The sequence below is a fragment of the Solanum pennellii genome, chromosome 1 (genome assembly GCF_001406875.1).
Source record: "Solanum pennellii chromosome 1, SPENNV200".
In the NCBI taxonomy this organism is placed as follows: domain Eukaryota; kingdom Viridiplantae; phylum Streptophyta; class Magnoliopsida; order Solanales; family Solanaceae; genus Solanum; species Solanum pennellii.
In genome coordinates this window covers 103,537,174-103,550,445 of record NC_028637.1, presented here as the reverse complement: position 1 = coordinate 103,550,445, position 13,272 = coordinate 103,537,174, and the positions used below count along the sequence as shown (strand labels likewise).

Genomic DNA, 13,272 nt, shown 5'->3' with positions numbered 1-13,272 from the left:
GACCCAAGGGTCCAAATAACGCGTTATTCTACTACAGAGCCCAAAATTTCAGTTAACTGGGCCTGTGAACTTTTAGGCCCATTACAGGCCTAAATCAGACATAAAACTAAACGCGCGGCCAGGTTATACTTCTTTTTTTCGAAAGCTAAGCAACAAGTAGGGTTTTAGCTTTTCACAAGAAATCAAGAAGCAATGCCGAAGTCGAAGCGTAACAGAGCCGGTAGAGTAAAATCTTTGAAGTTTTCATATATGATTGATGAATTCATTGTTGTTTAAGTACTTTTAGTGATTTCTTAGTTGTTATTAAGTCGATGTGTTGTGGATTTTGATTGCAGTTACCTTATCTAAGACGAAGAAGAAGGGTAAGGAGCACAAAGAAAACATTGTTAACTCAATAAGGGAGTGCGCGGAGAAGTATAGTTCAGCGTACGTATTTAGTTTCGAAAACATGAGAAATCTCAAGTTCAAGGAGTTCAGAGATCAGCTCAAGTCTTCTAGCAGGCAAGTTTTTGCTATTTAATTCGGGAATCGAGAGACAACGCAGTTGTTAGTTTTTAGTTTTAGTGAGCGATCTTTGTTGTTTAAAAGATTGTAAATACCACATTTCCAAGTCAATGAAACTCTTTTGTTGCAACTAATAATGTAGTATAGCTTTGTATGTATCTCCATTGTTTTCAAAAATACAAATCTTAAGTACCCCATATGAATTTTCAAAGCCTGACACTTTTAACTGTTCTTCTTTGCAAGTGGACAACTTAGAAAGTCTTTTTTACTGAACCTGGAATTGGCCTGTTTGGCTGGCAGTGCTTGTTTCAGGAGTACATTTTTGTGCATACAATGATCATGTTATCATTGAACCATTACATTTTCTAGAGGATTATCGTATAGAAATTTGTATTGAGTTTGGAATCATATATCTCGATGGGGAACTTTCTTGGTCTTCCATAATTAACTATCAGTAGCATATTAAGCATTATTTCTTTCCATTTCAGATTTTTTCTGGGATCGAACAAAGTCATGCAGGTAGCACTAGGTCGTTCAGACTCTGATGAGATTCGTCCTGGCCTCCATAAGATTGCTAAGGTATCTGCTATATATCCATTTGAATGAAATTTCTTTTTAGATATGTCATTTCTACTCGTAAGTCATGTTTGGATTGAAATGTCCTGTCTTTACAGCTTGTTCGCGGCGATTCGGGTCTTTGCTTTACTAACTTATCAAAGGAGGAGGTCCAAAGGTAAAACCCAGATTCAATTATGTATTTTAAAAACCAAACTCTACATGTTATAACTCTGCTTCTTGATCAAGTCGAAGGGAGTTTTTTTTTTGGGTGGATGGGATTAGTATTACCCCTGCCTACTGTGTTGTGCTATATCCAAATTGTTGCTGATTGTGTTCACAGCTTGACATTTAGTAGTGCATGCATGATATCTTGTTTCCAACAGTTCCTTAATCAAGTCTTTCACTTCTTTTTTCACATTGTACTGTAATTTTGTTCCTTGCATGGAAGTCAGAATTCTCTGGTGGACCGTGACCCGCCTGATGTTTGCTTCATACTCCTTTTGTTTCTCACAATTTTTTGCTCATCATTTTAAACTTTGTTAGGTTGTTTAATGAATATGAAGAACATGACTTCGCGAGGACTGGCACTACAGCAACTGAAAAGGTATGCCAGAAGGTTATTATGTACATGTTTTTTTAATGACTATGGTTCAAATGTTTCAAGAAATAAATCAACAATATAAGATATAAATCATGGTGTCCACCTTGCATGCACCCTGTGACTAAACTACTAGGAACCACCCACTAGCAAAGGTGTAGGGAAACTCATTCTTGTGGTTATATGTGAATTTTTGATCTGTAAAGCTAAATGCCATTTCGGCTTTATCAAAATAGAAGAAGCTAAATGCCATCTTGACAACTACAATAAGGGCTATTTGCTCGAGAGTTCTTACATAAGATGTTTTCTCGAGTCCAATTTGATGCCTTTGGGTACCCATGTGTTGTTTGCTCTATAATAATTGAATCACATCGATTATTATTGCATTGATCTGTGGTTCAAGTAGATAGTTTGGGTATATTTTTAACTAAGTTGACCTGAGCAGAGGTATAGTCACATATTATCTTGCTCCAATTTATATCTCATGTACAATATTGGGCTTTTTATGTTTGGTTCAATCTATCAGGTGGAGCTACAAGAAGGTCCTCTTGATCAGTTCACACATGAGATGGAGCCATTCCTGCGGAAACAAGGGATGCCAGTGCGGTTGAACAGAGGTATTTATCATTGCTCTTTTGTTTTGCTGATTGTGATTGTAACATGATTTTGGTGGTTGATATGTCAATAGTTATCTTTAATGCTCTCTGATTCGTTGACTTTTGTCATGCGGGGTGAGCAGGTGTTGTGGAGCTCGTGTCTGACTTTGTTGTATGTGAAGAAGGGAGGCCATTGTCACCAGAGGCAGCTCGGATACTGGTTTGTTGATTTTCACAACTATCAAATTTCTGAATATAGTTAACATTCTGTATATTTCTTGCATCATATTGCAAACCCATGAAAGCAATTACCTGGTCACTTGCAGCGTCTGCTTGGGAAGAAGATGGCTACTTTCAGGCTCCACTTAATATGCAGGTGGTCTCCTGATGAATTTGAAATCTACAGAGAAGGATTGGAAGAATCAGATATTGAATCCTCATAGACTGCTCTCAAGCCTCACGTGTTTTACGATGTTAAAGTTTTGGTATCGGGAGGAACTCCTATAACCTCTTGCTAGCTGAAGTTATAAATGGAGTGCTTCTTTACTTGGTTCTCAGAAATATTACGTTGACCGGTCACAGTTTTGCAATGTTAAATTTGGCATTCAGACCTCAACTCAGTATGTGTAATGTGTTTGAATTATTTGACTGTTCGATGCAACATAATTTTATGTAAAATCTTTTATTGGTAGTATATCGTGGCAACTTCATATTTTGTTCTCAACATTCTTTTATGGCTTACCTTGTGTATCGCGGCAACTTTATATTTTGTTCTCAACATTCTTTTATGGCTTACCTTGTGTATCGCTGCAACTTCATATTTTGTTCTCAACATTCTTTTGTGGCTTATCTTGTGTCAAAGATATACTTGTGAGTTCAGTTGCTTGGTTTAAGAAAGAAAATGCCTATTTGAGGCAATAATTTTTTTAAAAGCAGTAAAAACATCTATAGATAGTAATGTACTAACGGTATGAATTCAAGAAATTGCCAACTGGTTCAGCTGGAAAAGTTACTAAACTTCATCTCAAAAACTGAGGTGTTTTCTATGTACAACTATCCAGACAACACAACTTCTCTCCCTACTTCAGCTTCAGAGAATTTCTTTAGGACCCACCTTCAGAATTTCTGTCCAAATAACATTCATAAAGCATTCATGCCACAAGCCAATTAGTGTAAATAAATGGTATTTCAACTGCTAGTTTCAATGTATCTAGAAATAAAGGACAAATCAGATCAAGCAGCAGCTATGTCCTCAAAAATTGGAGTACTATCTGAAAAATACCATAAATTAGATCCTACATTGCTTCGCCCTAGCTATTGCAGAAAGTACAAAAATACACACAATTCCATCAACCAAATCCGAGTGTGTTGAATATATTGATGCAGCAATAAAACGCCACCAGGCTACCGTAGATTCAAACTAAGTGCTTCTTCAGCCTAAAATTCAAGATGCTTCCAATTCAGCCTTTTTATCTTCCAAGAGTTTCAACTCTTTTCTCCAGCTTTCCAGCTTGGCCATTTTCTCCAGCTGCTCTGGCTTCATGTCCTTCTCATCAGTCTTCTGCTGTTGAGCTTCTGTCAGCCGAATCTACACCAAATAAAACAGGGTTAAGTTTAGTGAGCTCAACAAAAGAATAAAGCTCCAGCAGAGATGGGTAAGTGCATCTTGAACTTGAAGGTTCAGAAGAATTGTAATACAGATAAATCACCAGTGATTACAACATTGATTTTATTTATTTTTTCTCAGATCATAAAAACCCACATCATTCTACAGATTATTTTCCAATGACCAGATTTTAATTTATCTGCAGTTTTAGAAAGATGGGACTATCAGCAGAAATCAAATGAAATACTCATATCATAGTTGGAGAGTTAATAGTGCTCTGAGATTCCCATTATTTGACATTTGCTAGTAGTGTGGAAATGGGAGCAGCACCTTGGACTGAAAAATGCAACTTAAAAGTGGATATACAACGAATCACATAAAATGAATAGCTGGAGTAGGACATGGATTTGAGCCAGCACATTTAGTGGACCATACGATTTTTGGTTTACAAAAGAATGCACAAAACCCATCATTACCTTGAAACTAACTTGAATCATCCATTTAGTACATCAAAACTGAAACAGAGAGTCTATTTTGACCATACAACGCAAAGTAGAAATATCTGAGTATCTCTAAAATGCTTTAAGATGCATCAAACTTACTTGATAGCTCTTGAATGATGGCATACCATCAGAGAACTAGAAGCACAAGAGTACATACCTTTTTCTTCAGAGCTCGGATCTTTTTGTCAATGTCCTGCAGACTATCTCCCATGCCAGAAGACTCGGTTGAATTTGAAGGAGGGACAACAGGATTTGCAGATATGGCAAGACTGTTTATCTGGGACATAACTGACTGGACCTGATCTGGACCATCAACTGAATTTTCAGCAGATGAGACCTCATCGTTCTCTGGATTCTTACCCTTTTCAAGGGCAGCCTGCCACAAATTGTGTTAATCAACCTCAGACATTTTTTGTGTGATTAAACCTCACCAATATTACAACGAGATCATGCCAGTTTGTATACAGTTTTAATTACAACGAGATCATTCCAGGCTTGGTCCTCTTTATAACAAAAATAGGCGAAAAAGTAAAGAGATTCTAATCTCGCCACCTCCCAAATGACCTTTATTTTTTATCCTATGTTATATCCTCAAACTTGGGACTCCAATCATTATTAGTTCATCTATGTAATAGCTCATATTGTTGCATTATTATATTCACATGTGTAAAATGACCAAGAGGCCCAAAATATCTTCATCCTAAACAAGAATTTATGTAATAAGTCAATTCTTGCCTCAAGAGAAGGCTAACAGTCAAGAAGCAGCTTTCTTCAACTTATGATAGCAGTTTGACAAGAAGCATACTGGTTAGCTGAAAGCAAGAGGTGAGATGGGATGGAATAGAAAAGTCCTACACAGTTTATCATTTTCAGTTCTTAGTCACCTGTGTTACATATAATTGTCCATTGACTTCCACAAACTTGTAAGAACTTTTTGAATGATCTCATGTAAGATTCCACCTTCCTTCTTTCCACCTTTTTTTTGGATAATGGTTTAAAGTCTTACATTAATGCTCAGTACAAAGACTTTACCTTCCCTTTTTCCGCTTTTGACAAATACAATAAGAAATTCTATTCATAGAGTTGGTAAAAGTACCTAATCATAGGGAACCAGTGTCCTCCTAACATGAAGCAACAAATTAAATAATAAAGAAAATAGAAGTTACTTCAAACACCATATTAGTGCAATATAAAGTACTTTTGAGTTTAATTTAAAAGATAATTAGAAAACAGCAAACAAGTGAGTGAAGAATCCATATTATTTGTTTCCTAAAAAACAATATATATTTTATTTGTAAGCATAAGAGATATCAAAGCATATGCTATAACAATATTGAGTGTGGCCATGGAGACACATTAGAAACTTAAAAGGAAGAATTCGTTGCAAATGGACTGGAAAAAGCTCTAATAGAATCCTTGGTTTGGTCACATCTCTCTTTTGATAACCAAGAAATCCAGAGAGCCAGTGGCACACTGTTCACTTCCATAGCTCAATGTAGGAATATCAGTTTTAGAAGGTAATTTTAGATCTCATAGATATCCTACAGGAATAGGATAGGATACTTTTGGGGAACTGTCAATTGCATTTGACATCCCATTCTACATATTTCACTGCAATCTCTTAGAGCTATGTTTATAATAAATTACTATTTAAAAAAAAAAAACAATCAGTTAACCGAGAAACTGACAACTGACATCTTTTGGGGAAACAGAGGAAATGACTATCAAGTGGAAAGATTTTAGTAAAGGGAATTTCACTGTATAAAATTATTGCAGCTTGATTTCTTAATTTGTTTAAAAAGCACTATATGTGGCAACACTTCTCCCAAGATAACTTAGAAAAGGGGTAGACTTTGTGCAACAGGTGCACTTCATGTGCGAAAGTGACGTGGTCACATAGAGGAACCTAATCATCTCTACCTGCGAGACAAAGAAAAGGGGTAGACTTTGTGCAACAGGTGCACTTCATGTGCGAAAGTGACGTGGTCACATAGAGGAACCTAATCATCTCTACCTGCGAGACAAGGGAGTTCTGATATATGTTCCCTTTTGGATTGAACGGGTAATACCTCGACTTCTAATAGCCACATACATCAGTTGGACTGGTAGGAATCCATTTCACATCATTTGTCTTGCCTTTTGTAGACTTCGTTGTTCGTTTTATAAAATTCTGAAGAGACGTGAAATTACGCCTCACAGATAGCTATTGCTGTTTTAGTTGGATTATGCCAACGCTTGGAGAGGGTTTCTGCTTATCTGGGCTTTGCTTGAGGAAGATTGACTTGGAAGGAAACTGATACCTATTTGCTTTTTCTGGTGCATCCACAAACAAAGAAACATCAGAACCCTTGAGGGGTACTATGCTGAAAACAAACTGTATCAGGAGTCGGGCTGTGTCCTACTTTAGATCCCCAGTAAATGTCATTTCCTTTTACGGCCTTTAGTCTGAATATAAAGCTGTACAGTGCTTACCATATATATACACCATACAACGACTAGCAGCATCTGTGTCAATTGTTTGTTCTCTTTGAAGCTAAAGGGATATTTAATCACGTACTGTAACATAGGAAGCGGGGTTATTGAATATAGTAGAAACTTCAGGGAGGAATTCAAACCAACATTTATTTTGCAGCGGGAATGATTGAACATAAAATTCTGACATGGTCGTGGGCTTGGTCATACTCCTTCGAGGAAAGGATTTCTCGACTTAGTTTACCTTATGTCCTCAACTTACATAGCTTAGTGCATTGCAAATGGTAGTTGGAACATAAGCTACTATCAGAAACTGAAGAAAGAATTGGATTAGAGATAGGTTGACTTATCATCTACAAAACGTGACAGTACAAGGAAATTCACTATAAAACATGGCTATTACAATATGCTTAATCTTGCAAGGACACTTAGCAAGGAAATTGCTATTCCAAAGCCAAGCCCATCTTAAAAGTTTCCCTTTTGGTTGGATAGCCTACATGAAGCTGTCTAACCCAACATAATTTAAGGAAAATGGGCTCATTCCATTCAATAGGTACTCGATATAAAAGGTACTGCATATCAAGGACCCTAATGATCTTTTCCCACTCTGTGGATTGTGGCAAGGTAAAAGCAGGATATGTTTCTAAATCTATTTGTTATTCAATGGGTGAAGCCGAGATCCATAATGGTAACATAACTACAGTGGATGCACGGGTCAAGAAGTATTTCCGAACAAAATATCTAGGCAGTGCTTACTATAAGTACAATAAACAAGAGAAGCAGGAACTAAGTATTAACCTGTTGACGCTTCTCCTTCTTCCTTTCATTCCGCTTGGCAGCTTTAGACTTGGGCTTTTCATCCATCACAGGATCATAACCCGGCGGAACATCCTGCAGTGACTCCATTTCCTTCTTCCACTGCACTCTCCCCCAGGCACCAATCAATCAAAACAAAAACACAGAACATAATTTTTGAAAAAAGAGGAAAAAAAAAACAAGTATGTTACATACAATAGCGCCTTTAGATTTGTAAATGGCGACTTCATCTTGAGGCACATAACCAGCCCTAATTCGAATAGGTTTACGGAGTGTTCCGTCAGGTCGTCTTGTTGGTGCGAGTAGTCTTTCCCCTTCTTTTAGGGTTTTGCCTAGCTCAGCTGCCAATTGTTTCGCTTCGTCCTCTCCTCTGGTCGTGCTGCTCGCCATTGCCGTTTCTCTCTCCGTTGATACTGATGTTTTTACAGAATCATCATATTTTGATATTTTAATACATGTTGTAAACATATTTTTATTATATTCAACGTCTAATTATGTGAAATTCTTTTACAAATATGACTAGGAATATCTAATAAAGAATTTTTCTTTACGTTAAAAAAAGTTTCACAAATCTTAAATATACTTCGAGTTGAATTACTTTTTGTCATAACTAATTACTATGTTTAGTGTCAGAATTAATTAGTTGAGTCCCTTGAAGCTTGTGAGAGTCGACGGGCCGGGTTTCTATTTGTTAGTGTTTTGGGCCATAATATTTGCAGCAAGAATTGCTCTTGTAATCAATTTTGACCTTATTTTAACACTATTTAACTAATAGCCAATATTAATAAAAATTCCAGCCAAAGCCTGGTTTTTGTTTCTCTATTTTCTAGTTTCAAGTGTACAGCAACAAATGTTGAAAGCAAAACTTATAAAAAATCACACTCAGAGATGTTTCAATAGTAATAAGAGCAAATATTATAAAACTTGAATTTTAAATTTAGATATGTTTTTGTCGAGCATATGAATAAGGTCTTTTAGTATAGAATCAAATTTTAGAGAAAAGAATCAAAAAGTTGTTCACGCAATTAATATGATTGACTTCAAATATTTTCTTACTTCTAAATTTTATTAGAGACAAAAATTAAAAAATTGTTCACGCAATTAATAGGATTGACTTCAAATATTTTCTTACTTCTAAATTTTATTTTTATTAGTGTGGTGTCGATCTTGAAAAGGCTAAACTTAACAAAAAATTATACATTTCAACGATAATTCGCAAATTGGCTATTTGTGCAAACCTGTGTTTGCTAAGATGGATAACAACCAGTCTTGATATTTATTTAAAAATTAACCACACTTTTAAAATGTTATAAACTTAACATTTTAAATTCTTCTTGCTCCACTATATATATATATATATATATATAATTGTTGGGGTGTAAAAAGAACGATATAGGAACGAAAATGAGCTATTTGTGATCAATAAAAAGTACATCGAATTTTGTGCCCTTTAATCTTTGGTCTCACTTTAAGCAGTTTTATTTGGTTATAAAAGAAATCGTTTGTTAGAATGGAAGGATGACTAGAATTCAACAACAAATCATAAAAATTTTAAAACACTCTGTTAATTGGACATTTTTATATAAAAGTTTTGTAAAATTTTATAATCGAAAGATTAAATTACGATCATTTAATTTTGCAAATTGCTAGAGAGATTTTTTTTTTGAAAAGAAAACTTCAAAGTTACATCAATGAACATAAAGATATGTCTTAGTTTAAATAAACTTTAACGTTGAGAATGAATACCAATCGTTCCTTTTCAAATAACTATGAGATCATTGCATTGATACATCAAAATGAAGAATCAACAAAGAAACATGTATCTTAAAACAATTTTGTGTTGTGATCTCAATTTTTTTGATTGAAATTTAACGTTAAGAATAAATAACAATGCCCCTTTTCAAATAACCATGAGATCATTACATTCATACATTAAAATGAGGAACCAACAAATAAACATGTATCTTAAAATAATTTTTTATTGAGATCCCAAATTTTTTATTACATACTTGAAAGTATTAGAAATCTTTGATTTTATTCATTAGCACAATCGAGTTTTACATTAAAGTAAAAAAAAGTAAATACTGACGAAGATAATTCAAAGAGAAAATCAAGAATATTTAGAACTTACTAAAGTACAAACACATTGGAAAATCACATAATATATTTATATACATCGAAGATGAATAAATATGAAAAGGAAACAACCCATGTGCGAAAATTTGAAACAGAAGAAGAAAGTTGAAAGTATTTTGAAAGAGAATCGTTTAATTGAAATTTAGTTGCTTTACATATTAAATATCTATTAATCGGGCCAATTAATTCGGATAAGATTAATATAGTTGGACAAAATTGCGATCCAAATTGACAAACAAACACTTCTTTTAATTTTTCAGTGTCAGCTTAATAGCCAAATAAGTGAAACAATGACTTAACATCTCTAAATTTTAAGGCCTCAATTTGTTTTATTAATACTTTTTCTGCAATATTTTTTACGTAAATTTTATTTAAAAAAATAAAAAAAATTTACGAATTTATATTTGAATTTACTGACAATATTAGTTGAATTTATAATCTTCTTCTAGTCATGCTGCTTTTTTTTTTTTTCAAAGAATCATTAAAATGACCCTTGCCGCAAATGACCCGAAATCAAGAAAATGGATCCAAACTCAACTTTTCATCTTCTCTTCTCTCTCCTTATAAGAAAAAGACGAAAAATAAATAAATTCCAACTTCCTTCAGCTTTGGAATTTTGCCAGTTCTCTCCGAGGGAAATAATAAGTATGTTTCTCGTTAGATCTCTCTCTGCAATAATCATTATAATATTGTAAAACACGATTTTATAATTTCTATTTGTAAATTTTACAGGTAAACATGTGATAATTGCTTGAAGGTTTAATGATATTTAATTTTTCCTATAATATAATTGAGTAATTAGTGTAAACATATGCAGTGGATGAACTGCCAATTTAAGCATTCTGTGGAATTTGAGACAGAATTACTATTACAATAAAGAACATTACCATATTCAAGAATGATTAAACTACAAACTATTGCACTTAAAAGTGTGATTTAGTGGTAAATAAAGGTGATTTCTTCCCTACGTTCTAGTCTCAGTCTTGATAAATAGAGTTACTAATACCTGTTGAGGAGCCTTGATGGATAGAGTTAACCGATGCCTATTGGTTTGAAAGGGAAGTATAAATCATCATAATTTTTGGCCAGAGCCAATATTTGTACCTTATGGGTTCTGGATTCTAGGACACGGCCTTAGCCCTCAAATGATAGTAACTGAATTCTAATTGTAACTTTTGAACATATTTAGTGATTCTTTTAACACAGATATGACGTTTAGATCAAAGCTACTATGTTATGACGAATCAACATGTATGTACTACATCTGCTCTGCTGTTTTTAGCAGATGTTAACTCGGTACAAACACTGGCCTAATTGGTTCAAAAGATAAAACTCTCATTTCCTCATGAAAAATGTAATGACTGCATTAAGAGCACATTTTTTCATCAATCTGATGTAGGTGAAAATCCAGAAGCTATTCATATGAAAAATTGCCAGGTTTGTTTTCTAGTTATCAAACCTTAACAGTTGGTAAGTCTTTTCTGAAGTACTAGATTCCCAACAATTGAAAGAAATGCAAAATTGTTTTTAGTGCTAGTGAAGATTTTGGAAAATAGAAATTTAAGTGCTCTTTGGAAACTCAGCAAGTCATCAATGTTTTTCTAATGCAATAGAGTAAATCACGAAAACCGTGTCCAATCAGCATCTGGAGTACTGGTTTTATCAGGTATTACACACCTCTGTATCTTAGGTATCAGGCACAGGATTTAAAAAGAATGTTTAAATGTAGCAAAGTAAAATCAAGTATCATAGAAGACATTATTGTTGGAATGAATTTTGCAAAGAAAGCAGTAAGGTGCAACCATTTCCCATTTTTGCCATCTGTGGTTCAAGCATTTGAATCTGTGTCTGATCTTCCAAGATATGTTCATTCAGATATCTATTAGACAGGAGCTTTAATCCTGCGAACTGTGTTCTGCTGTTTCAGACTTTTTATCCTTGTCGAGATTGCCTGCAAAATCATGAGTGGCAAGTGGAATTTTCTGTGTGAGAACTTCTCTCCTTGAGTGGTTAAGGAGTCACTTCTGAACTCATGTGAATAATAAGTAAAAGATACATAAAGATAAATTTAGAAACATGCTATTGAAACTTCCATGCACATACTGTATTTTTTCTGATTATGTATGCATATTGTCCATCTGCTCTCCCTTACCACATATTAATTAGATTCCTTTTTGCTTGTAGAGATGATGGAGACATTCTCTTCCCTCCTTTACACTATTCTCTATATGCTACTCTTACTACATGTTATGAATGTGATCAAGTAATCTGCTGTTTTGGGAACTTCTTAGGAAATGTTAAAGATTATGCTAGAACAATTATCATGATATGACTACAATGTTGAGAATAATCTCTATCACTTTTGTAACCGATCCCTTGTTCCCTATAGATTGTATTGTTCCCTTTTAGTTAGTTGCAAAATGCTTTCCGCTTTTCTAAATTGCAATTTGCAAGTATTGTTCCGTCAATTAAAATCTTTCCAAAAAGAATTTATTGCTCTATCTGTTTTTAAAATGCTTTTTGCTTTCCCTTTAAATTAAAATTTGGCTTCTTTTCCTATTTATCCCCTTTTTAAAATTACACTACAAAAATATTGACATAAGTTTAGCACCTATATAGAGCCTCTGTTAATACTATTTCTCCTTGTTTAAAAAGAAAGTTATATGGAGATCATTTTATTATTCTATGAATCAACTTATGAGAAAAAAATTTGAAAAATCACAAACACTATACTTGTCCAATTTCTCTATGTTTTTCAATTTTCTCATGGCTAGAATTTTTGCAAACCATTTCCTCTAGGGTGTGGATAGTGGGAGCAGACTCGGAGAACTTCCCAGTCATGATGCAGTTACACCAAGGGTTGACTCAGTCCTTTTTTTTCTGCTCTGGTTGTGATGGATGTACTGACATGGCATATCCAAGATAGGGTGTCATGGTGTATGTTATTCGTAGATGACATAATACTGATTGATGAGACTCACAGTGGTGCTACACATGAAATTCGTGTAGAAGTGAGGCATGACACTCATGTCATCCCCAAGAGAAGATGTTTCAAGTGTATGGGGTCTTTAATTCAAGCTAGTGTAGAGATCAATGATGACATCACACATCGTATTCGTGTGGGATGGGCGAAATAAGATGGCCTCCAGAGTCTTATGTGTTTAAAAGGTACTACCAAGACTTAAAAGTAAGTTCTATAGCTATTCGTTTCATATTATTTTGTTGTTTCTATTGCTCTCTTTTCTACATTTCCTTTTCCTAGTTGCTTGGATATGCTTTATTTTAAGTTGAGGGTCTATCTGAAACAACCTCTTTATCTCTATTAGGTAGAGGTAACATTTGCGTACACTCTACCCTCCTTAGACCCACTTGTGGGTTTACACTGGGTTTGTTGTTGTATTTTCTCTAGGAAAACAAGTTCCTAAAAATGTGGAAAATGACTTCCCTAGTAGAATTAGGGAAACAAGTTCCTTAAGTGTCATT

The 13,272-nt window shown here is 34.4% G+C and overlaps 2 protein-coding genes and 1 pseudogene across 2 annotated transcripts; 2 read left to right on the top strand and 1 right to left on the bottom strand.

The window, feature by feature from the left end:
• The first annotated feature begins 71 nt into the window (after positions 1–71).
• On the top strand, positions 72–2,980 carry LOC107008240 (mRNA turnover protein 4 homolog). Its single transcript, XM_015207183.2, has 8 exons — positions 72–220; positions 336–501; positions 993–1,083; positions 1,179–1,237; positions 1,606–1,666; positions 2,187–2,277; positions 2,400–2,476; positions 2,583–2,980. The coding sequence occupies exons 1-8, from the start codon at positions 193–195 to the stop codon at positions 2,697–2,699; spliced, it is 690 nt and encodes a 229-aa protein (XP_015062669.1). The 5' UTR covers positions 72–192; the 3' UTR covers positions 2,700–2,980.
• Positions 2,981–3,371: 391 nt separating this feature from the next.
• LOC107009278 (partner of Y14 and mago) lies at positions 3,372–8,112 on the bottom strand. The gene is made up of 4 exons (XM_015208592.2): positions 7,849–8,112; positions 7,636–7,755; positions 4,523–4,741; positions 3,372–3,844 (listed from the first exon to the last, which is right to left on the bottom strand). The coding sequence occupies exons 1-4, from the start codon at positions 8,041–8,043 to the stop codon at positions 3,701–3,703; spliced, it is 678 nt and encodes a 225-aa protein (XP_015064078.1). The 5' UTR covers positions 8,044–8,112; the 3' UTR covers positions 3,372–3,700.
• A 2,210-nt stretch (positions 8,113–10,322) lies between these two features.
• LOC107008164 overlaps positions 10,323–13,272 on the top strand; it is a 57,619-nt pseudogene continuing 54,669 nt past the window's right edge.

Bases quoted from the DNA above. Each gene is read 5' to 3' on its own strand.
- LOC107008240 (XM_015207183.2), top strand. From the start codon at position 193: ATGCCGAAGTCGAAGCGTAACAGAGCCG. The intron at 1,084-1,178 runs GTATCTGCTATA...CTGTCTTTACAG, and splicing joins GCCTCCATAAGATTGCTAAG to CTTGTTCGCGGCGATTCGGG. The intron at 2,278-2,399 runs GTATTTATCATT...CGGGGTGAGCAG, and splicing joins GCCAGTGCGGTTGAACAGAG to GTGTTGTGGAGCTCGTGTCT.
- LOC107009278 (XM_015208592.2), bottom strand. From the start codon at position 8,043: ATGGCGAGCAGCACGACCAGAGGAGAGGACGAAGCGAAACAATTGGCA. The intron at 7,756-7,848 runs GTATGTAACATA...GGGAGAGTGCAG, and splicing joins ACAAATCTAAAGGCGCTATT to TGGAAGAAGGAAATGGAGTC. The intron at 4,742-7,635 runs GTTAATACTTAG...AATTTGTGGCAG, and splicing joins AGAAGGAGAAGCGTCAACAG to GCTGCCCTTGAAAAGGGTAA.